We start from the raw sequence: 26553 nt of genomic DNA, 5'->3' as shown, positions 1-26553 counted from the left end.
GTCTCATGGATTAGTGAGCAGAAGTCATGTTGAATTTCAACTCCTGCACACCTGGTTGGCTGAACACTGTTGTGCAAGGTGCAATGTCCACTCTAACATACATGGCAGCCTTGCCTACATATTTCACTCATTTTAGGGAACAGTCTGGTGACCATGAAAATGATAGCTTTGTTTAAAGTGCTATTTACCTATGAGGGAGGATGCTCTGGAACTCTAACAGGGGATTGATAGTCCAGGACCCCTTATCAAGACAGTCAGCTATTCCATCCAACAGTTCATCTAGCCTTGTAAGAATTGTTGGAAGAAAATATTCTGGAGTCACATTTCCTTTTGTCCAGCGAAGTTGTGTCAGAAAAACTAGATAATGTTATTCATACCCATTATAGAATTAAAAAAGGAAGAAAAAATAGTCAAGTTAATGATTTTCTAGTAACCCTTATGTAAGTTCATCTCATTTTGGCTTCATTGCTTTATTTAAATGGTTTTTTTTTCCCTCAAGAATATAAAATGTGCCTATGTTGAAATATTAGTCTAGGAATTGTAGTAGACTACAAAAACAGTCTTAAGTTCTTTCCCTCCCTCTGTTCATATTCCTTTGCTCTACAACTTTGAGTGCTCTCTTATTGTTACTCTGAGCTCAGCCATGTGACTTGTGTTGGCCCGTGGGATGTTGGCAAATGTGATGCAAGAAGAGGATTGAAAAAGAGCTGGCGCAGTTAAGCTTGTCCTGCTTTGTGGATCCTGGAGCTTTTCTGTCCCGTGTTAATTAGTCCAGGTTAGCCTGCTAGAGGATGAGGAATTATGTGGAACCAGAGACAAGCCTTCCCAGCTGTAGGTTCCTACTAGACCAACCAGCCCCTAGCTGACCAGGCAGCTAACTGCAGATTCTTGAATCAGCCCAGCCACATCTTGCAGAGGAACCTCCTAGCTGAGTCCAGTTTGAATTGCCAACCTTTAAAATTGTGAGCTAAATAAAAATAAATGGTTTTGTTTTAAGCAACTAAATTTTGGGTGGTTTGCTATGCAGCAAAAGTAACTGATATAGGACTATAAATAAAAATTATTCCTGGATTATCTTTACCTTATTAATATACATAATTGAGAAAATAATAACTTGAAAATTTCTTTATTTTTTAAAAGGTTAAAAAATAATTATTCCACTAGCTATAAAATTTATAGAAAATATTTGTGGTATATTTTTGCCTTAATTCTTGCCCAATTATCAAACTTCAGCTATTATAATAGGTACTAATTTTTGTTTGGGGTGATGAAAAAGTTTTAGTAATGATAAAACATTGTTTTGTTGGTAGCACAACATTGTAAATGTAATTAATGCCACAGAATTATATGCCTAAAAATGGTTAAAAGTGGCAAATTTTGTGTTACATATATGTTACCACAATAAAAAAAATTTTTAAGGCTTAATATATATATTAAAAAAAAAACAAAACCCAGCAGTCTGCAGTTCCGTCTCTCCATGTATGCATTGTTTCCCGGAGATAACCACCAATTCCCCTAGCATATTGCTAGGTAACATGCTTATACTGTTATCTCTTGTTGCATCCATTTTTGGTACAATCCAATGACTTACTCTTATGGTTCATGAGAATTTAGTGCTCTCATGTCTTCCCTTTACCGCCCATCCTCTAAGATCACAACTTTTGATTAAATTGATATTTAAAACTTATGCTATTATAATTATTATTTTTATATCATTATAATTAATTATTATTATAATTATTATTCATTGCTAAGCCAAATAGTTTACCATGATTACATTTCCTCTTTTGGATAATTTTTTCCCCTCCTGGAACATTTTTTTTTAAATGCAATTTTATTGAGCTATGTCCACACACCATATAATCTATCCAAAGTGTACAATCGGTGGCTCACAGTATAATCATATAGTTGTGCATTCATTGCCACAGTTAATTTTAGAGCATTTTCATTACTCCAAAATAAAGAAAAAAATAAAAATTAAAAAAGAACACCCAAAACATGCCATACTCCTTATCCCTCACTATTATTTATACATATTTTTTGTTTTTATTTTGTTATTCACCTGCCCATACACTGGATAAAGGGAGTGTCACTCATAAGGTTTAAAGACTCACATGGTCACATGATAAAAGCTATATAGTTATACAATCATCATCAAGAATTAAGTCTACTGGATTACAGTTCAACAGATTCAGATATTTCCTTCTAGCTATTCTTTTTTTCAATGCAATTTTATTGAGATATATTCACGTACCAGATAATCATCCAAAGTGTACAATCAGTGGTTCATGGTATTATCATGTATACTTGTTCATTCATCACCACAATCAGTTTTTGAACATTTTTTCATTACTAAAAAAAAAAAAAAGTGTCAGGATAAAAATTAAAAAGAACACCTAAAACATCCCATACCCCTTATCTCCCCAATATTTATTCATTTTTGTCTTTATTTTCTTACTCATCTTTCCATACAGTAAATAAAGGGAGTATCAGTCACAAGGTTTTCACAATTACACAGTTACACCGTGTAAGCTATATAGTTATACAATCATCTTCAAGAATCAAGGTTACTGGATTACAGTGCAGTTTCAGGTGTTTCCTTCTAGCTATTCCAATACACTAAAAATTAAAAAGGGATATCAATATAATGCATAAGAATAGCCTCTAGAATGACCAGTAGACTCTATTTGAAATCTCTCAGCCACTGAAACTTAATTTTGTTTCATTTCTTTTCACTGCTTTGGTCAAGAAGTCATTCTCAATCCCCTGATGGGGAAGTGGGAAAGTTTACTATTTCTACATTTTCCCCCAGTCCCTGAAGGAAACTTTGCAAATACTTTTTTATTTTCTGCCCCAAATTCTCTGGGATGTATCAGGGTATTACATTAACTGGTACAGGATAATAAGATCTCATTCCCTGTTCTCGGTTCCATATAATTATATTGTTTAAATAAACTGACCATACACATTAAATTAGATAGTGTGCTGTGGAGAGTATAAATCTTGTACCAAATAAACATCTCTTAAATAACAGTTAAAACTCAGGAATAGATGTGACTGCTGTAAGAGCTTATAATCTAGGAACCTTACAATAAGCCTTATTGAGCATTTTGAGCATTCTGTACTCCAGCATTGTCAATTGCCCAATCTCTGCCCACCTTCTATCCCCTGATAACCTATGCTCTTGAATTCAATTCTCAGCATTTGCTCATTATAGTTGGTTTATACTAGTGAGGCCTTACAATATTTGTCCTTTCGTTTCTGGCTTATTTTTTTTACCTTTTTACTTCTCCTCCCCTACTTCTTCTTTGTAACAATTACTAAATCTACCTACACCTCTCAGTAGCTTCTCAGTGCAATTTTTCTATCTGTCTCTAAGTTCCTTTGTATATTCTTTGCCTTCTGTCTCTGAGTTCTCTGCCTTACTGCTACATTTTGAACTGGTTGTTCTCCAAGCTTTCTACATAGCTTAACCATTGTTTTATAAGTTCCTTTTTCTTCTCCTTTTGTTGGATCTCTTGTTTTCTGGGTTCCACATTTCGCTGTCCACATCCTACAGTAGTTTCCTAAGAAAGAGAAGAAATAGAAGGTAGCTCTTTTTGACTTCTTGCATGCTTGAAACTTTTTATTCTCCCCTAATACTTGGACTGACAGTTTGCCTGGTCATAAAATTCTAGGTTGAAAAATAGTGTTCCCTTAGAAGATTAAAGACATTGTTTTATGTGTCATCTAGTTTTAGAGTTGCTTTTGACATCTGATGCTTTTCTGGTTTTTATTTCTTTGCATATAACCTGGTTTTTTCATCATGAAAGCTGTAAGAACTTTTCTTCATCCCTCGTACTTTGGTTTATAATGATGGCCTTTCGTTGTATGTGCCTGGTGGCCTTCATTATAAGGTAACCAGGCAGTGAGCTGGCTTTTTTCATTTGGGACTTCCCATCTGTTTTAGTTTTGTAGGCTGTTTAAAGCAAATACCATGAAATAGGTTGGCTTTAAACAATGGGAATTTATTAGCTTACAATTTGAGGCTGTGAGAATATCCACATCAAGTAATCATCAAGGCAAATGCTTTCTTCCTCTCTACTGGCTGCCTGAGATCCTTGGCTCCTTGTGTCACATGGCAAGTCACATGGTGGCATCTGCTGGTCTCTCCCTTCTCTTTCATATTTCGTTGGTTTCAGTTTCTTGCTTCTGTGACTTTTGCTGTCTCTCTCTTTATATTCATTCTGCTTATAAAGGACTTCATTAATAGGATTAAGTCCCATTCTCAGTGAGGTGGGTCACACCTTAACTGAAGTAGCCTTATCAAAAGATCCTACTTACAATGGGTTTATACTCACAGGAATGGATTAGATTTAAGAACATGTTTTTCTGGGGTACATACACCTTCAAACTATCACACTGTCTGGGTTTTTTTCTCTGGTGTTATTCAAGTCTCCCCAGAGACAAATTCTTCAATATCTTGCCTGGGCCGGGTTGTGAGAGGGATGCCAGGCTGCTGGTGCTTTGAGAATTGCCAGGATAAAGGGGCTGGGGTCTTATCATCCAGTATGCAGGTATTCATATTGATTTGTCACTATGTCTCTGTTTGCCAGCACATTCCGGTCTAAGTTATTCCCCAGAGAATAAATATTCTATTTGAGAAAGAAAAAGTCTACTGGATATACTAGAATAGGGCCTGGGGTCTGTTTACCAAAGCTCTTGAAATAGCTCCAGTGTAAACTCCTTCCTTCCCAGGTACCTGCATCTCTCATACCCGAACCTTGACAAGTTTCTGTGGTATGAATTGATGTGCTCTTGCTTCTCATGGAAATCCTCCTTTTGGGGCACTTATGTTTCACTTTCTTATGTGTTCTTAAGCAGGTCACCATTCTTCTGTTTTCTTTCTGTTTTCATATTTTGGTTCAGGTTGATAGACATCACCTTGTTTTATCAAAGACAGTTTGTTTATCTGTTTCCCATTCTCCTGCTGTTTTTAGAGTGACTTTAGAGAGAAGAAGAAGGCAGAAAGGTCTTTACTATACTATTTTTAAAACTGGATGTCTTGTAGATATTGGCTTCTAAACTGCATTTGAAGGAGAACCTGTGTTTTAATTGTATAAGATTCTTGTTCATGTTCTATAAATATCACTTAGAATACTATAGTGGAATTTTTCTTCAATTTAAAATTCTAATTTTTCCTTTAAATTATTTACAGAGAATCTTTCTTTTTGATTGACAGGGTGGTATTGGTATCCAACTACACACAAACCTTGAATATTTTACAAGAATTATGTAAGCGTCATGGATATGCTTATACAAGACTTGATGGACACACACCAATCTCTCAAAGGCAGCAAATTGTTGATAGGTTCAATAGTAAATACTCTTCTGATTTTATTTTTTTGTTAAGTTCAAAGGCTGGTGGTGTGGGACTTAACCTTATTGGAGGATCTCACTTAATTCTTTATGACATTGATTGGAATCCAGCCACTGATATCCAGGTAGGAATATTTATGCATTAAATAAACATTATGAAATGCCTCTTGGGGATATGATGTCTGCTGAAGATAAAAAGATGATGATGATATAATAACTGTTGCCCATTGAGCCTTTATAGTGTATCAGGCATTCTGCTAAGTGCTTGATGTCTACTTAATCTTTGCAACAACCCTACAAGTGAGGATATTATTAGCTCCATTATATAGATGAAGATATGGAAGTGTTCTAAGTCATACAGCTTGTAAGAGGCACAGCCAGAATTCCATCCCAAACCTGTGTATCCCCAGGCTCTAGATTTCTATTCAGTTTGATCTTCTGGGTGCTCATGACTATCATGAGAAGACAATAATGTGTTATAGGTGCTGTGATCAATGTTTGTTCAGGATATAGTGAGGGTAGAAAATTAACTTATTCAGGAAAATATTTCAGATGAAGCCTTTGGTTTTCTTTGGTGTATAATTCATCTTTTTGTGTTTTGAGATTTCTACTTATAGATTTGCTCATCAGTTGGTATCATTTATGAGTTAAACCACAGGCAACTCCAGAGCCTAGACTAAATGCAGACATTTGAGGGATTCCTCAGGAATGAATCAGTAGCCATTTAGTCTGAGAATAAGCCCTCCATGCTACACTAGGTTCTGTTGAATTCTTCTGTCCAAACTACTGGCCCATTCTTTGATTCAAAATGACCCTCTCACTGTTGTGTGGCTCTCCATAGTTATTTTATACAATACCACAGTACATGTTCAACTATCCCTTTCTGTAACCCAGGAAAAAGATGGGAAGTGGGCCATGCTTTGGCACACCACAGCTTTATGTTTTGGAACTATAAGTAAATTCTAGAATTCTTAACTTTAAATATATTCCAGCAAATTACTTAGGTGGAAAGTGCCATTATTTTCTACTCTACTCTCAGAATTTTCATTTATTTCTGTAGGCAATGTCTAGAGTATGGAGAGATGGTCAGAAACATCCTGTACATATTTACAGACTGCTAACCACAGGTAATCATGCTGCAATGTGACAAAGAATATTTACCCTTTGAATAATAAAAAATATTATGTGTACATATGTTTTGGTTAGACTGATTCAATGTTAGGAATATTGTTACTCAGTTAACTAGTATGCTAGTAAACATCTTTTACTCTACAAAACTAATAGACATAAAGATCTGAAGCAAGTCTCATGTTTTCTCCTCAGGCACAATAGAAGAAAAGATCTATCAGAGGCAGATCAGTAAGCAAGGTCTTTCTGGGGCAGTTGTAGACCTGACCAAGACATCTGAACACATTCAGTTTTCAGTAGAGGAACTTAAAGATTTATTCACATTACATGAAAATTCACATTGTGTTACTCATGACCTGCTTGACTGTGAATGTTCAGGAGAAAAAGATCGTACTGGTGAGTTGTAATTTAAATGTTTCTATGGTAAAGCTAATTTGTGTCTCTTTAGCAGTTGAAAATATTTAAGTATAGAATAACTTTAAAATATTTATCATTTGCATATGTTAGGGTTTTTTTTCCTTAGGTCACAAGTGAACTGCCAGGTGAATATTTGAGAAAATATTAATTAGAGGCATATTAGTTCTCTAAATTTGCTTCTTATCTTTGAATCAGTTGTGAAAAATTTAACTTATTTAGGAAAATCTTTGAAATCCTGGTATAATAGCTTTGGAGTTAAAAAAATGTTTTCAAGCCTTATTTCTATTTCATAGAAACCCATAACATTTGTCAGAATAATTCTGCTGTCTGTTTATATTGTGTAGAATTTCTTCAACATGGGGGTCCTACTTTCTGAGGCAGTTAGCATGGACCACCCTACTACTCAACACTTGATGAATTTCTAATGCTGTTTAAGCAGACCTAAAAATATCAACCCTTCACAGCTGGACACCACTCGTATGGAAACTGGATCAGGAGTAGGACTTGGGCAAGCAATGTCCAGTCACAGGAAGTCACTTGATAAATTGCTTTGATGCAGGTTTAAGATTGTACAAGACTGATGTAGAGGAATTAATTTGGTTGTTTTCATACATATATCCTGTACTTATTCTTGTTTGCTTGGACATTCATTTATTCTTCATTCTCTAGTAGAAGGAACACATGTAAACAAGTAAGCATAATACAATTTGTGCTATGATGAAAGTATGCATAAAGCATTTTGGAGGCTTCAAGGAAGGACTGGTCAGTTTTACCTTGATAGCCAGGAAATGTTGCAGCAAGAGATGTATTTCAACAATGTGTGTGTGTGTGTGTGTGTGTGTGTGTGTGTGTGTGTGTGTGTGTGTGTGTGTGTGTGTGAAGTGGACTGTAGGGAGGACACTGTAATCAGAAGAGCATGAGAAGCATTGAACAGTCAGCGAGAATATAAGAGGAAGTTACAGCAAAAGATAAGAATGATAAATTATGTGGTTACATTGTAGAGGCCATCTTTGTCACACTGAGGAGTTTGGACTTGATCTTTTAGGCAGTGGTAAAGTACTGATGAGTTTAAGTGTGGAGTTACATGTTCAGCTTTGCATAAAAAAAATTAAATATTTAAAGTATATAGAAAAGTGATTTTTCAGTGAACATTTTAATAGTATATAGGATTCCATTGTAAATTATACAACAATGGAATTCTATATAACTATTAAAATGAATGAAGTAGAGCTACATGTATAAACATGGTTAACTCTCAAATATGTGTTTCTGTTGGTATTTAGGATGCTTCCCAATTTTTCACTATATTAAAGAAATGTTGAAGTAAGTGTTCCTGTACATGTCTCCTAGTACATAAGGTGTGCTCTTCTTCAGCTTTACTAGATGCTACCATTTTTTTTTTTTAAATAGCAGTCCCTGGATGGAAATGAAATAGTATATATTTCCCACTTTACTTACTAGTGAGGTAGAGATAGTATCATGTTTATTGGCTGCTCAGATTTCTTCTTCTGTGAACTACCTGTTTATATCCTTTGCTTATACTTCAATTGAGTTTCTCTTTTTCCTAGTGATTTGTAGAAAAAACATATTTGTAGAAAAATACATATATTTTGGAAACTAATCCTTTAAATACATTTACTCCAAGTTTGTGCCTTAGCTTTTCATTTTATGGTGTCACTTGTTGAAAATATAATTTTTAAAATTTTAATTTACTCACGTGTTTCAGACTTGGACTTTTATGTTAAAAAATATCTCTCTTACCTGAAGTAGAAAAATATATATTTTCCCTTTTTTCCCCGAAGAGATTTTAATTTTATTTTTACCTTTAGGTCATCAACTCATCTACAGTTTATTTTTCTATAATATGTGATATACTGACTCTTCCCCTCCCAGGACATGTAACTAATTGTCTCAGTATTATTTATTGAAGGGTCCATATTTTCCCTTTTGCTTTGTAATACGAAGTTTCTATAAATCTTTGGGTCTGTATCTTGGTTCTTCGGTATCAGTACTACTGTCTTAATTGCCATGCCTTTATAATAATACTTAAGTGAGTCGTCTCACCTTGTTTTGTTATTTTTCAAAATTGTTTTGGTTATTCTTGGCCCCCTCTTTTTATCAAAATATAAATCACATACCATAAAACTCATCCTTTTACAGTGTTCAATTCAGCATTTTTAGTATATGCACAAGACTGTGCCACTGTCTAATCCCAACATTTTCAAAAGAGAAACCAGAAAAACAAAAAAACCACATATCCATTAGCAATCATTCCCCAGTACCCCCCAGCCCTTGGCTACCATTATTCTGCTTGTGGTCTCTATGGATTTACCTATTCTGGCCATTTCATGTAAATGGAATCATATAATATGTGACATTTTGTGTCTGGCCTCTTTCATTTAGTATAATATTTTCAAGATTCATCCAGTTTTAGCATGCATCAGTACGTCATTTTTTTTTTATGGCTGAATAATACTCTGTTGAATGGGTATACCGCATTTTGTTCATCCTTCCTCCACTGATGGACATTTGGGTTGTTTTCACTCTTTGGTTATTACTAATAATGCTGATATGAACATTTGTGCACAATTTTTTATGAATGTATGCTTTCAGTTCTCTTGCATATATTCAGTTGATCCTCATTATTCATGGATTTTATATTTACAAATTTGCCAACTTGCTAAAATTTATTTGGAGCTTCCAAATCAGTACTCATGGTGCTTTTGTGGTCATTTGTGGAAGTGTACAGAACAGTGAAAAATTTGAGTTGCCAGATGCACATGTTCCCAGCTGAAGTTTAACAAGGTGGTGCTCTGCCTTCTTGTTTCAGCTCTCATACGGTAAATGAGCGTCCTTTTAACGGTATATTTAGTGCCACATTTTTTGTATTTTTTGCTTTTTGTTGGTGACTTCTCTGTTTAAAATGGCCCCCAAGCATATGGTCCTGAAGCGCTATCTAGTGTGCTTAAGCATAAGAAGGCTGTGATGTGCCTTATGTAAAAAATAACGTGTTAGAAAAGCTTTGTTCAGGCATGACTTATAGTGCTATTGACTGTGAGTTCAATGTGAATACCAGCCATGTATATTAAATAAGGTGTCTTTAAACAGAAACATACATAAAACAAGGTTATGTATGCATCGGTTGATGTAGATGTTGTGACCAGTAGCTTGTAGGATCCTAACCCTGATTAGTTCAGTATACACTAATTCATTGTTTGCAGTGACCTGATAGAATGTAGCTACTATGAATAATAAGAATCTACTGTATTTAGGAGTGGAATTGCTGGATCATATGGTAATTGTATGATTAACTTTTTGAAGAACTGCCAAACTATTTTCCCAAGCAGCTTCGCCATTTTACACTCTCACCACCAGTGTTTGAGTCCAATTTCTCCACATCCTCACCAACACTTGTTATTGCCCATCTTTTTTTTTAATTAGATTCAGTTTTATTGAGATATATTCACATACCATACAATCATCCGTGTGCCCATCTTTTTAATAATAGCCATCTTAGTGGGTGTGATGGTCCTTTGTTTTTCCATATGATTTTAATACCAGCTTATCAATTTTTATAAAATCCTCTTGGATTTTTATAAAATCCCCCCTAGGTCAGGGGTCAGCAACTTTTACAAGTCACAGCCTCTGTCACAGATACTCACCTCTGACCTGCGAGTAGCCATAGGCAATACGTGAAGAAATGGGTGTCATTTTATTCTAATAAAACATTATTTACAAAAGTAGGCAGTGGGGGTATTAAAACAGGCCAGGAGGATCTAAGATGGTGGCATAGAGAGGAGTGGAAGCTAGTTAGTCCCCCTGGAACAACTAATAAAAAACCAGGAACAACTAGTAAATAATCCGGAATAACTGTGGGGGGACAAACGTGATGGTCATACACCAACCTGAATTGGGAGGAATGCCTGAGATCACAGCATAAAATCTGTAAGTAAAAACTGCGGATTCAAGCTGATTGACCCCTCCCTCCACAGCCCAAGCTGCAAAGCCTCCTGGTGCTAGAGAGAAGCTCTCTCCCAGCAAGCAAATATAATTCAGCTGAGCTCCAACTGGGGGTTTTAATTAGTGAGTGTGAACTGCTCACTACGATCTATGAATCCCCAACAAGCAGAGGCTTTGGGTGACAACTGATCTTGGAGACTGGAGAGTTACCGCAGACTAGCCCTGAAGGGGACTTTCTGTCCCTGTTGTGGCTCAGTGGAGAAAGCCTCAGCCATTTTCAGTTCCCAGTGCTCTGAGCCAGATAAGGGTGGAGATAGCACAGGCAGAGAGAGACCATTGAAATGCTACTGACCTCTCCCAAGGGGATCTATCTTCTCTAAGAGGAAAGGGGTGGGGCCCAGCTCTACTACCTGCCTTCCATTCAGAACCAGACCCCAGAGCCTGGTAGAAACAGCCATAGGCCGCACCTCCTTACACCAATCTGGAATTATAGGCTGACAAGTGTCACCTGGTAGGCAGAAAAGCACAGTGACCTGAGGCCTCACAGGGTGTACCAATTTTCTAAGACACACCCTTAGGGAAACTGGATACTGAATATTTCTTACTTCTGGGACCTGAACCTGTTCTAATCTGGGAAAACCTGATTGGGGTAACCAAGGAAACCATGCCTAGACAACAAAAAACTACAACCTACACTGAGAAAAATGAAGTTATGGCCCAGTCAAAGGAACAAGCTTCCACTTCAACTGAGATTCAGGAATTGAACAACTAATAATAAGTCAATTCAAAAAGTTTAGGGAAGATATGGTGAAAAAGCTGAACTGTATAGTGAAAACACTGGGCGTACATAAGGTAGAAATTGAAAGTTTGAAAAAACAACTGGCAGAATCTATGGACATGAAAGGCACAACACAAGAGATGAAAGACACAATGGAAACATACAACAGCAGATCTCAAGAGGCAGAAGAAAACACTCAGGAACTGGAGAACAAGGCACCTGAAAGCCTACACACAAAAGAACAGATAGAGAAAAGAATGGAAAAATACAAGTAACATCTCCGGGAACTTAAGGACAAAATGATAAGCAAGAATGTACGTGTCATTGGTGTCCCAGAAGGAGAGAAGGAAAAAGGGGCAGAAGCAATAATAGAGAAAATAATCAATGAAAATTTCCCATCTCTTATGAAAGACATGCAATTACGGATCCAAGAAGCACAGCATACCCCAAACAGAATAGATCTGAATGGGCCTATGCCAAGACACTTAATAATCAGATTATCAAACATCAAAGATAAAGAGAGAATCCTGAAAGCAGCAAGAGAAAAGCAATCCATCACATACAAAGGAAACTTGATAAGACTATGTGCGGATTTCTCAATAGAAACCATGGAGGCAAGAAGGAAGTGGGGTGATGTATTTAAGATACTGAAAGAGAAAAACCACCAACCAAGAATCCTATATCCGACAAAACTATCTTTCAGATATGAGGGAGAGCTTAAAATATTCTCAGGCAATGACAGAGTTTGTGAACAAGATACCTGCTTTACAGGAAACACTAAAGGAAGCACTGCAGACAGAAAGGAAAAGACAGGAGTGAGAGGTTTGGAAAACAATTTTGGGAGATAGTAGCACAGCAACGTAAGTACAATGAACAAAGATGACTGTGAATATGGTTGAAAGAGGAAGGCTGGGACCATGTGGGACACTAGAACAAAAGACGAATGGTAAAGACTGGGACTGTGTAACTCAGGGAAACCCAGGGTGCTCAATGATTGTATTAAAAGGTACAAATATGTTTTTACATGAGGTAGAACAAATGAATGTCAACATTGCAAGGTGTTAAAAATAGGGTGGGATTGGGGAAAAATACAGTCAATGCAAACTAGAGACTATAATTGACAGAAACGTCATATTATGCTTCCTTTAATATAACAAAGGCAATATACCAAAGCTAAATGCATATTGGGGGGGGGGTTGGGGAATAAGAGAAGGGTGTGGGACCCCTGGCATTGGTGATGTTGTCTGACTCTTTATTCTACTTTAGGTTAATGCTGTCTTTTGTTGCTTTCTAGCTATCAAGTTTTGTTTTTTTGTTTTTTTTTCTCTTTCTCTTTTCTTCTTTTGCCTCTCTGCCTTCTTTGACTCTTCCTCTGTCTTTGTGGAAGAAATGGAGATATCCTTATATAGATAGTGGCAATGGTGCTGAATACATAAATACATGACTATACAGGGAACCGACGATTATTTACTTAGGACAGAATGTATGGTGTGTGAACAAATCATCTTAAAAGAAATGGGTTGATGAAGAAACCTTGAGGGCACTATATTGAGTGAAATAAAACAGATACATAAAGGCAAATATTGCAGGGTCTCACTGATATGAACTAATTATAATATATAAACTCACAGACATGAAATATAAGTTACCAGGATATAGAATGAGGCTAAAGAATGGGGAGCGGTTGCTTATTATGAGCAGAATGTTCAACTAGGGTGAAATTAAATATTTGGAAATGGACAGGGGTAATGGTAGCATGTAATGAGAATAACTAACAGTGCTAAAAGGTGTGTGAAGGTGGTGGAAAGGGTAAGCTCAGAGTCACGCATGTCACCAGAAGGAAAGTTGGAGGTTAAAAGATGGGAATGTATAAAACAGTGAATCTTGTGGTGGACAATGTCCGTGATTAACTCTACAAATATTGGAAATCTCTCTCACAAACTAGAACAAATGTATGACAGTATAACTAGAAGTTAATAATAGAGAGGCATGTAGTGAAAAAAATATATACTTATTGCAAACTATATACTACAGTTAGTAGTATTTTAACATTCTTTCATCAACAGTAACAAAGGTACTATACCAAGACTATGAATCAATAATGGAGGGGGGGCATGGTTAGGGGTATGGGAGGATCTGAGTTTCCTTTCTTTTTGTCTTTATTTCTTTTCTGGAGTAATGAAAATGTTCTAAAAACTGAAAAAAAAATTAATTGTGTTGATGAATGCACAGCTGTATGATGGTACCATGGAAAATTGATTTACACTTTGGATCTTTGGATAGTTGTATGGTATGTGAACAATCTCAATAAATAAAATGTGTATATATATATGTATATATAAAACAATTTTTAAAATAAAACATAATTGAAAAAAAAACAGGCCAGAGGTGTAAGGAAAATGTTTAAAAATAGATTGGGGTGATAAATGTACAACTGTATGATGGTACTATGAACAGTTAGTTGATTATACACCATGGATGATTGTATGGTATGTGAATATATCTCAGTAAAACTGAATTTAATTTAAAAAGAAAAAAACAGGCCAGATGAAAAAGCATTTGAAAAAAATGCCATCAATTTTAGGATTCTAGTTTGATTCCTTATGAGCTGTGGAGCCGGGGGCGGGGTGGAATAGGCAGTGGCCCTAATTTGGCCCATGGGCTGTAGTTTGCTGACCCACTTCTTTTTTTTTTTTTTTTCAAGGTCCAATGTAGATTACATTTTACACACACACAAGCAAAACATGGTCAATAAACTCAGTCTAAATAGAGAGAAAATAAAAAACGTGTCATTTCAACACAGCATGGTAAGTGTTAAGTTTGAGAAACAAGAGTAGGATACAAGCAGAGTGTTGCAGCAGTTAGAGAGAGCTTCCTGGAAGAGGTGATCCCCCAGTCAATCTTTTTTTTTTTTTTTTTTTAATTAAATTCAGTTTTATTGAAATACATTCACACACCATACAATCATCCATGATATACAATCCTCTGTCCACAGTATGATAACATAGTTATGCGTTCATCACCACACTCTATCTCTGAACATTTTTCTTACATCAGAAAGAACCAGAACAAGAATAAAAAATAAAAGTGAAAAAAGAACACCCAAATCATCCTCCCATCCCACCCCATTTGTCCTTTAGTTTTTATCCCCATTCCTCCATTCATCCATACACTAGATAAAGGGGGTGTAATCCACAAGGACTTCACAATCACACTGTCACCCCTTGTAATCTACATTATTATATAATTGTCTTCAGGAGTCCAGACTGCTGGGTTGGAGTTTGGTAGTTTCAGGTATTTACTTCTAGCTATTCCAATACATTAAAGCCTAAGAGGTGTTATCTATATAGTGCATAAGAATGTCCACCAGAGTGACCTCTTGACTCCATTTGGAATCTCTCAGCCACTGAAACTACTTCGTCTCATTTTACATCCTCCTTTTGGTCAAGAAGATACTCTCAGTCCCACGATGCCAGGTCCGCATTCATCCCCGGGAGTCATACTCTGTGTTGCCAGGGAGATTTACATCCCTGGGAGTCGGGTCCCACGTAGGGGGAAGGGCAGCGAGTTCACCTGTTGAGATGGCTCAGTTAGAGAGAGAGAGGGCCACATCTGAGCAACAAAGAGGTACTTGGGGAGACTCTTAGGCACCATTACATACAACTTTAGACTCTCCTTTGTGGTAATGAGCTTCATAAGGGCAAGTCCCATGCTCAAGGGCACAGCACATCAAACCGCCATCCCAATGTTTGTGACAACATCAACACCAGTCCAGGTGAGGATGTCCAACACATCCGCACCTTCCCCCAGATCCTCGGGGCTGGGGAGGGGGAGGCTGTAAATATATTTTTTGTTATCTGCCCAAATTACTCTAGGATGTGTCACTATTTCACTCCAGCCTATACTAACCTACCGTATCTCACTTCCTATTCAAAGTTCCATGCAATTGTGGTGTTTGAACAAATCAACTGTAGAGTTGTACCATTTAGAAAATTTAGATCCTGTACCAAATAGATATCTATTCCCTTGGTGCTGACCCACTTTTATGTCTTTCAGTAAGCTTTTATGATTTTCTTCATAAAACTTTTGCAGATCTTTGATTAGATTCATTTTATTGATACCTGATAATTTTAGTTGCTGCTAGAAATGGTATCTTTTAAAATTTACGTTTTCTACTTGCTTGTTGACAGTTTCTAGAAAAGCAGTTGATGTTTTATTGATCTTGTGTCCAGCAACATTTATGAACTTTTATTAGTTTTTATTGTTCATCCATAGAAACCCTTGGATTTTCTGATAGAGCAATTGTGTCATCTGCAAAATTGAGATTTCTGTTTCCTTTCATTTCCCTATGCTTTTTATTCTTTTGCTGATCTTGGTGACTTTGATGATGCGAATTTCAAATATGGAACTGAATAGAAATTATGATAGTTGACATCCTTTCATGTTTCCAACGTTTAAGGAAATACTTGCTTCTATCTTTGCCTGGTTTTGATATCATAGTCAGGATGTGAGTTGAGAAGTAACTGCTGTCTCATCCTTTTTCCCTCTATTTGGGAAGTTTGTATAGGATGACATTTTTGGCAGAACTCATCTGTAAAATTGTTTGGGCCTGATGGTTTTGTTTTCTTTGACTTGGCTTTTTTTAAACTATATGTAGTTTTATTTTTTTGGTAGGTAGATTTTAAGCTTCATATTGATGTTTTTAGGTTTCCATTTCTTCTTGACTGTTATGGAAAAAATTGTTTTTGAAATAATCATCAATGTTTTTAAGTGCATTTCATCTGAGTTTTAAAATTTGTTAGCGTAAAGTTATTTGCAGCATTCTATTAATATTTTTTCAGTTTTTAATTATTTTGAAGAGATAAGATATTTTTACATGGTTAAAAAATCAAAATGATATTTAAAAAAATCATTGAGAAGTCTCACTCCCACCCTGTCCTATTCCTACCCCATTTCTCCCTGCCCCGCTTTTTATTATTTTCTTTTTCAGTCCTCCAGTGTATCTTTATGCAAATACAATAGGAATATATACAGTCTTATTTTCTCTTTCTTACTCAGAAAGTAATACATTATATACAGTGTTCTACGGCTATTTAAAAAATATTTCTTGTATTTTCACTCTAGTATTGGTTGTCTTTTTCCTCTCAGATCTGTCTTTCCAGAGGATTGTTTACTTTTATTATTAATTCCAAAAACAGGCTTTTGGTTTTGTTGATTTGCTCTATTGTATTTTTTTCTATTTTAATAATTTCTGCTCTTTTTATTTCCTTCCTTTTTCTTTGTTTTTACTCCAATGTTCTTTTTCTAATTTCTCTTGTTACATGTTTAGCTCAGTAATTTTTAGTCTTTTTCCTTTCTAAAATAGATATTTAAAGCTGTAAATTTTCCTCTAAGCTAAATCCCGTAATTTTGATACACAAACTTTTCATATTCAGTTCTAAATATATTTTTTTCAAAATATTCTTTGACTCTTGATTTATTTAGAAGTATGTTTTAAAATTTATTTTAGTTAATATTTTTTATTGGATTCTGACTATTGCACTGTAGCTGGAAATACGGTCTGCATGATATTGATTCTTTGGTAATTATAGAGACTTGGTTTGTGGCCTGGTGTGTGGTTGGTTTTTGTAAATGTTTCTTTTGTGCATGGAAATCATGTGTATTTTCTTACTTGCTTAGTTTAGAGTTCTGCCATATTAGTCAGATTTTCTGTTACCTTACCAATATTTTCTTATTTTATAAATTTAAAAAGTTTGTTAATTTAATTTTGAATTGGTAATATATTTACATGGCTCAAATATTTAAAAATATAAAGTGTATATAGTGAGAAGTTTTCATCCCACTCTGTCTTGATCTGCCTAGTTTCTAGCCCTTCTACCCCATAAGACCTGCCATTATTAGTTTTGTGTATCTTACCAGAGATATTTTATATATATGCAAGCAAATCTGAATATATTCTTTTCAAGCTTTTTCCTCAATAAGTGGTAGCATACTAATATGTATTGTTTCTGCATCATTTTCACTTAGTAGTATTTCCTGGAGATCATTCCATATCCATGCATAAAGAGTTACCTCAAATCCCCCTACCCTCTCTCTGGCTATATACTTTTCCATTGTATGAATATATTGTGATTTATTTAACCATCCCTGATTGGTATCCATTTACATTTTTCCAGTCAGTATATATCTTTATTAATACATCTTTTTCCATATGTTCAAATATACCTATAAGGTAAATTCTTAGTATTGCTGGGTCAAAGAATATATGTGATTCTGATAGATAGTGCCCAAATGCCCTCCATTGTGAGTTGTATCAGTTTACACCCACCAACAATATACTATAGTATCTTTTTCCTCATAGCCTAGCCAATTTAGTGTGTTATCAAATGTTTGGATTGTTGCCAGTCTGATAATAAAATAGTATATTGGTATAGTTTTAATTTGTTTTTCTTATTATGAATGAAGTTGAACGTATTTTCCCACTTCCTTTATGTGAACCATCTGTTCATATCATTGTCCATTTTCCTATTGATGTTTTTTTTTGCTTAATATATCCATTACTGAAAGAGGTATGTTAGGATCTTCTAATATGGCAATAACTTTGTCAAAGTTCCTTGTTATTCTGTCAATTTTTTTTAAATCTTCATTTTATTGAGATATATTCACATACCATGCAGTCATACAAAACAAATCATACATTCGATTGTTCACAGTACCATTACATAGTTGTACATTCATCACCTAAATCAATCCATGACACCTTCATTAGCACACACACAAAAATAACAAGAATAATAATTAAAGTGAGAAAGAGCAATTAAAGTAAAAAAGAACACTGGGTACCTTTGTCTGTTTGTTTGTTTGTTTGTTTCCTTCCCCTGTTTGTCTACTTATCCATCCATAAACTAGACAAAGGGGAGTGTGGTCCTTATGGCTTTCCCAATCCCATTGTCACCCCTCATAAGCTACATTTTTATACAATTGTCTTTGAGATTCATGGGTTCTGAGTTGTAGTTTGATAGTTTCAGGTATCCACCACCAAAATCACCAGGATACACATACTTCTCTAGTGCTCACGGAACTTTCTCCAGAATAGATCATATGCTGGGACATAAAACAAGGCTCAACAAATTTAAAAAGATTGAAATTATTCAAAGCACATTCTCTGACCACAATGGAATACAAATAGAAGTCAATAACCATCAGAGACTTAGAAAATTCACACATACCTGGAGGTTAAACAACACACTCCTAAACAATCAGTGGGTTAACGAAGAAATAGCAAGAGAAATTGCTAAATATATAGAGACGAATGAAAATGAGAACACAACATACCAAAACCTATGGGATGCAGCAAAAGCAGTGCTGAGGGGGAAATTTATAGCACTAAACGCATATATTAAAAAGGAAGAAAGAGCCAAAATCAAAGAACTAATGGATCAACTGAAGAAGCTAAAAAATGAACAGCAAACCAATCCTAAACCAAGTAGAAGAAAAGAAATAACAAGGATTAAAGCAGAAATAAATGACATAGAGAACAAAAAAACAATAGAGAGGATAAATATCACCAAAAGTTGGTTCTTTGAGAAGATCAACAAGATTGACAAGCCCCTAGCTAGACTGACAAAATCAAAAAGAGAGAAGACCCATATAAACAAAATAATGAATGAAAAAGGTGACATAACTGCAGATCCCGAAGAAATTAAAAAAATTATAAGAGGAAACTATGAACAACTGTATGGCAACAAACTGGATAATGCAGAGGAAATGGACAATTTCCTGGAAACATATGAACAGTCTAGACTGACCAGAGAAGAAATAGAAGACCTCAGCCAACCCATCACAAGCAAAGAGATCCAATCAGTCATCAAAAATCTTCCCACAAATAAATGCCCAGGGCCAGATGGCTTCACAGGGGAATTCTACCAAACTTTCCAGAAGGAACTGACACCACTCTTACTTAAACTCTTTCAAAACATTGAAGAAAATGGAACACTACCTAACTCATTTTATGAAGCTAACATCAATCTAATACCAAAACCAGGCAAAGATGTTACAAGAAAGGAAAACTACCGGCCAATCTCCCTAATGAATATAGATGCAAAAATCCTCAACAAAATATTTGCGAATCGAATCCAAATACACATTAAAAAAATCATATACCATGACCAAGTGGGGTTCATTCCAGGCATGCAAGGATGGTTCAACATAAGAAAATCAATCAATGTATTACAACACATTAACAAGTCAAAAGGGAAAAATCAAATGATCATCTCAATATATGGTGAAAAAGCATTTGACAAAATCCAACATCCGTTTTTGATAAAAACACTTCAAAAGGTAGGAATTGAAGGAAACTTCCTCAGTGTGATAAAGAGCATATATGAAAAACCCACAGCCAGCATAGTACTCAATAGTGAGAGACTGAAAGCCTTCCCTCTAAGATCAGGAACAAGACAAGGATGCCCGCTGTCACCACTGTTATTCAACATTGTGCTGGAAGTGCTAGCCAGGGCAATCTGGCAAGACAAAGAAATAAAAGGCATCCAAATTGGAAAAGAAGAAGTCAAACTGTCATTGTTTGCTTGATATGATCTTATCTCTGGAAAACCCTGAGAAATCGATGATACAGGTTCTAGAGCTAATAAACAAATTTAGCAAAGTAGCGGGATACAAGGTTAATGCGCATAAGTCAGTAATGTTTCTATATGCTAGAAATGAACAAACTGAAGAGGCACTCAAGAAAAAGATACCATTTTCAATAGCAACTAAAAAAATAGGAATAAACTTAACCAAAGATATAAAAGACCTATACAAATAAAACTACATAACTCTACTAAAAGAAATAGAAGGGGACCTTAAAAGATGGAAAAATATTCCATGTTCATGGTTAGGAAGGCTAAATGTGATTAAGATGTCAATTCTACCCAGACTCATATACAGATTCAATACAATTCCAATCAAAATTCCATCAACCTACTTTGCAGACTTGGAAAAGCTAGTTATCAAATTTGTTTGGAAAGGGAAGATGCCTCGAATTGCTAAAGACACTCTAAAAAAGAAAAACGAAGTGGGAGGACTTACACTCCCTGACTTTGAAGCTTATTATAAAGCCACAGTTGCCAAAACAGCATGGTACTGGCATAAAGATAGACATATAGATCAATGGAATCGAATTGAGAATTTGGAGATAGACCCCCAGATCTATGGTCGACTGATCTTTGATAAGGCCCCCAAAGTCACTTAACTAAGTCATAATGGTCTTTTCAACAAATGGGGCTGGGAGAGTTGGCTATCCATATCCAAAAGAATGAAAGAGGACCCCTACCTCACACCCTACACAAAAATTAACTCAAAGTTGACCAAAGATCTCAATATAAAAGAAAGTACCATGAAACTCCTAGAAGATAATGTAGGAAAACATCTTCAAGACCTTGTATTAGGCGGACACTTCCTAGACTTTATACCCAATGCACAAGCAACAAAAGAAAAGATAGATAAATGGGAGCTCCTCAAACTTAGAAGTTTCTGTACCTCAAAGGAATTTCTCAAAAAAGTAAAGAGGCAGCCAACTCAATGGGAAAAAATTTTTGGAAACCATGTATCTGACAAAAGACTGATATCTTGCATATACAAAGAAATCCTACAACTCAATGACAATAGTACAGACAGCCCAATTATAAAATGGGCAAAAGATATGAAAAGACAGTTCTCTGAAGAGGAAATACAAATGGCCAAGAAACACATGAAAAAATGTTCAGCTTCACTAGCTATTAGAGAGATGCAAATTAAGACCACAGTGAGATACCATCTCACACCGATTAGAATGGCTGCCATTAAACAGAGAGGAAACTGCAAATGCTGCAGGGGATGTGGAGAAATTGGAACTCTCATTCATTGTTGGTGGGACTGTATAATGGTTCAGCCACTCTGGAAGTCAGTCTGGCAGTTCCTTAGAAAACTAGATATAGAGTTACCGTTCGATCCAGCGATTGCACTTCTCGGTATATACCCGGAAGATCGGAAAGCAGTGACACGAACAGATATCTGCACGCCAATGTTCATAGCAGCATTATTCACAATTGCCAAGAGATAGAAACAACCCAAATGTCCTTCAACAGATGAGTGGATAAATAAAATGTGGTATATACACACAATGGAATACTACACGGCAGTAAGAAGGAACGATCTCGTGAAACATATGACAACATGGATGAACCTTGAAGACATAATGCTGAGTGAAATAAGCCAGGCACAAAAAGAGAAATATTCTATCACTAACGCGAACTTTGAAAAATGTAAAACAAATGGTTTATAATGTAGAATGTAGGGGAACTAGCAATAGAGAGCAATTAAGGAAGGGGGAACAATAATCCAAGAAGAACAGATAAGCTATTTAACGTTCTGGGAATGCCCAGGAATGACTATGGTCTGTTAATTTCTGATGGGTATAGTAGGAACAAGTTCACAGAAATGTTGCTATATTAGGTAACTTTCTTGGGGTAGAGTAGGAACATGTTGGAAGTAAAGTAGTTATCTTAGGTTAGTTGTCTTTTTCTTACTCCCTTGTTATGGTCTCTTTGAAATGTTCTTTTATTGTATGTTTTTTTTAAATTGTTTTTTTATTTTTCATACAGTTGATTTAAAAAAAAAAAAAAGTTAAAAAAAAAACAACAAGGAAAAAAATATGTAGAGCCCCCTTGAGGAGCCTGTGGAGAATGCAGGGGTATTGGCCTACCCCACCTCGATGGTTGCTAACATGACCACAGACATAGGGGACTGGTGGTTTGAGGGGTTGAGCCCTCCACCACAGGACTTACCCTTGGGAAGACTGTTGCTGCAAAGGAGAGACTAGGCCTCCCTATAATTGTGCCTAAGAGCCTCCTCCCGAATGCCTCTTTGTTGCTCAGATGTGGCCCTCTCTCTCTACCTAAGCCAACTTGAAAGGTGAAATCACTGCCATCACCCAGGGGAGTAAATCTCTCTGGCAACGTGGAATATGGCTCCCGGGGAGGAATGTAGACCCGGCATCGTGGGATGGAGAACATCTTCTTGACCAAAAGGGGGATGTGAAAGGAAATGAAATAAGCTTCAGTGACAGAGAGATTCCAAAAGGAGCCGAGAGGTCACTCTGGTGGGCACTCTTACGCACAATTTAGACAACCCTTTTTAGGTTCTAATGAATTGGGGTACCTGGTGGTGGATACCTGAAACTATTAAACTACAACCCAGAACCCATGAATCTCGAATACAATTGTATAAAAATGTAGCTTATGAGGGGTGACAGTGGGATTGGGACAGCCATAAGGACCACACTCCCCTTTGTCTAGTTTATGGATGGATGAGTAGAAAAATAGGGGAAACAAACAAACAGACAAAGGTACCCAGTGTTCGTTTTTCCTTTAATTGCTCTTTTTCACTTTAATTATTCTTGTTATTTTTTGTGTGTGCTAATGAAGGTGTCAGGGATTGATTTAGGTGATGAATATACAACTATGTAATGGTACTGTGAGCAATCGAATGTACAATTTGTTTTGTATGACTGCATGGTATGTGAATATATCTCAATAAAATGAAATGTCAATTTTTGCTTTGTATGTGTTATCTTTTCCTGATGAATTTTTAAATTGTGGTTCATTTATTTTATTATTATCAAGTAATTGTTTTATCCTTAATGCCTTTTGCTTTCATTTTGTCTTAAGTTAATACATTATACCAGCTTCCAGCTTTCTTACAAATGGTATTTGTCTAGTGTATCTTTTTTCCATTCTTTTACTTTAAATCTTTCTGTGTGTATTAGTTGAGGTTCTCTAGGGAAACAGAATCAACAAGAGATGTCTATAAATATAAGATTTTATATAAGTGCCTCACATAACTGTGGGTATGCATAAGTCCAAATTCCATGGGGCAGGCAGCAAACTGGCAGCATCAATGAAGATGTCTGATGAACTCCTCAGGAACAAACTGGCAACTTTGATGAGCTCCTCAGGAAACGCTTAACTGGTTAGCCAAAGAAGAAGTGAATCCTTTATCTGTCTCCCTTAAAAGTCTTCAACTGGATTAAATCCAGCTGATTGCATTCTCTCCTGGAAGACATGCCCTTCACTGATGTAATCAGACACAGCTGTAGCCAGTTGACTGATGATTTAATAAACCAGCCTTCTGGTTTATTAACCAGCTACAAATGTCCTTGCAGTAATGGTTAGGCCAGTGCTTGCTTGACCGTCACCTGGCCAAGTTGACACATGAACCTAACCATCACTCTGTGTCCTTTACGTTTTAGGTATCTCTTTTGTAAATAACGTAAAGCTGGAATTTCATCTTTATCCTTTCTGTTCTTCTGTTTTAACTAGAGCATTTCATTTGTTTACATTTATTATAATTATCGGGATATTTTGATTTATTTCTACTTTTTTATGTTTTTGTTTTTCTCCCAAAGGGCCTTCCCCCTTTAAAAAACATTGTGTGTGTGTGTGTGTGTATGTGTGTGTATGTTTTCTCTCTCTTAAATTCTAACTTTACTGGGTGTGGAATTCTAGTTGGTAGTTTCTTTTTTTAATCATTTTACTGTCTTCTAGACTCTCAAAGCTCTATTATTTCCTTTCTTAAAATCTCAGTGATTTTGAACACTGACTGGATATTTGACAGTATTAAGGAATGGCTTAAATTTTTTAGGTGTGATAATATTTGAAAGGAGTCTTTATCATTTAGAGATGCAGAGTGAAATATTTATAAGTGGAATGACATGTGCTTTGTATTTATTTTAGAATAATGAAGTGGAGAAAGTGTGAGTGTTTAAATAAAATAAGATTGGCCATTAGTTGATAGTTATTGAAAGTGGGGTATGAAGAGGTTAATTATTTCTATTCTGTCAACTTTTATATGTATTTAAATTTTCCCATAATAAAAAGGTTAAAAATTTAAAACCTTCAATTGCCTCCCATTGTTTTTAGGATAAGAGCTAAAATTCTTAAAATAGTGAGTTAGGATAGGCTAACTGCTATAATATAAAACTCAAAGACCACTGTGGCCTAATACATTAAAAGTATATTTTTCACTGTGGGCATTTAGTTGGCAGCCTTCCATATAGTGATTCAGGGATCTAGGCTTCTTCCTGGACCTACCTGGCTCTGCTATCCCCTTGGGCTTTAGAGTCCTCTCCTGGGATCCCTTGCATCTTCCAGCCACCAGGTAAGAGAAGAGAAAAAGTAGAAAATCATGTGGGGGAATTTTTATAGGCCAGACCTGGATGTGACATAAATCATTTCTGTTTAAATTCTATTGGCCAGTCAGTTGCTGTATATAACTTTAAGGGAGCCCGGGAAATGTGGTCTAGCTAAATGCCCTAAAGGAAAGAGAAAGTAGTTTGTTGAATAATTATTAGCTTCTACTATTCATGTTTTACTTACAATGCTTTGTTTAATACAGCCCTTTAATACTTTTATACCTTGCATTACTTAATTTCTCTTCTTGCCTTATTTTTTGCCCTTGCTCTCTAAACTTTAATTCCATTAGGCACTTATCAGTTCCTCAGCTGTGCCAGTGTCTCTTCTCTTTTTTGGCTTTGTATGTACTTTCCCTGCAATACTTAACCTTCCTTCTCCACCTGGTTCTTGCCTTTTATCCTTCAGATCTTAACAGAACATTACTTCTGGAGCAAGCATCTCCACTTACCTCTAGACCTGATCATCTTCTCTTGTTATATGTGCTCAGACTTCCTCTACCTTTCCTTCATACCCTTACTTTTGTTTGTAATACTGGTTCCATAGCCATATCTTCAATTCTGAAATCAGAAAATTCTAAAGACCAAAATTTGTTTGTTTTTTTTTTCTTTCATAAAGTTGCAACAGAGTTATTGGCAAAAGCCTTTCCTAAATTGATGTGAGTTTATTAAAAGTCTTTATTTAACCATTTGGTAAGACTGTTTATATGACTTACAGAATATTAGTAGGTTTGATTATGAAGTACTGTACGAATTTGGAAACATACTTGCCCTCAGAAGTTTTAGATAAGGGATTGTTGATCCGTAATGTATTTGTTTGGATGATTATTTATGTAATGTATATCTTTCCCATCAGGCTGTAAGGTTCTTGAAGTGAGAGACAGGGACTATTTTTGTTCACCATTTTTACCTCCAGTAGTTAAATCTGTACATAGTAAACAGTTTATGAGTGTTTGTAGAAGGAATGAGTTGAATTTGCTTGTGTAATAACTTGAACTATGGTGGTCAAATGTCATACGTTGCATAAAATCATAAATATTTTAAAATGAAAAAATGTTATATATAGTAGAATATTGATTGGCCTAAGAAGGTTCTCATTGTTTTACTTATTTCAGGTGATTCATTGGAAACATTCTCTATATTTAGAAATTGTCAGCTTGGTTCACATCAGCAGAAGTCTGGCTCCCTGAAACCTCTCTCCATGTCACAGCTGAAGCAATGGAAACATTTTTCTGGAGATCATCAAAATCTTACAGATCCTTTTCTTAAAAGAATAAGAGACAATGTATCATTCTTTTTTCAAAATATAACCAATCAAGCTACTGCTAAAGAATGAAGGAAGATTACCTACCTCATAACATTCCTTGGGTCTTCCCTGTAAAAATTTAATGTAGTAATTAAATATGGTTCATTAATGGAATTATTTAAATAATATGTTTTGTTGCAAAATGTATCATAGTTTTGATACAGTAGCCAAAATTATTTAATTTTTGATGCATTTTTTCTTTTCTTTTTAATATTCATTTTATTGAGATATATTCATATACCACGCAGTCATATAAAACAAATCGTACATTCGATTGTTCACAGTACCATTACATAGTTGTACATTCATCACCAAAATCAATCCCTGACACCTTCATTACCATACACACAAAAATAACAAGAAGAATAATCAAAGTGAAAAAGA

At 35.6% G+C, this 26553-nt stretch overlaps 1 protein-coding gene across 5 annotated transcripts in view; it reads left to right on the top strand.

Annotated features, from left to right (window-relative positions):
- The window catches only part of RAD54B (RAD54 homolog B), a 177217-nt gene extending 150865 nt beyond the window's left edge, over positions 1-26352 (top strand). For 4 of the 5 annotated variants that reach the window (XM_037803335.1, XM_037803338.1, XM_037803337.1 and 1 more), the window contains 4 exons: positions 5222-5483; positions 6419-6485; positions 6682-6882; positions 25979-26352. In XM_037803335.1, coding sequence (XP_037659263.1) covers positions 5222-5483; positions 6419-6485; positions 6682-6882; positions 25979-26199 — 751 coding nt within the window. In that variant the 3' untranslated portion in view covers positions 26200-26352. The remainder of the gene's footprint in view (positions 1-5221; positions 5484-6418; positions 6486-6681; positions 6883-25978) is intronic. The other variant, XM_037803339.1, reaches the window with a different exon arrangement.
- Positions 26353-26553: the final 201 nt, after the last annotated feature.

Source organism: Choloepus didactylus, chromosome 14, assembly GCF_015220235.1.
Source record: "Choloepus didactylus isolate mChoDid1 chromosome 14, mChoDid1.pri, whole genome shotgun sequence".
Lineage (NCBI taxonomy): Eukaryota > Metazoa > Chordata > Mammalia > Pilosa > Megalonychidae > Choloepus > Choloepus didactylus.
The sequence above is the reverse complement of the archived record's forward strand: the minus strand, read 5'-3'. Positions and strand labels throughout refer to the sequence as shown.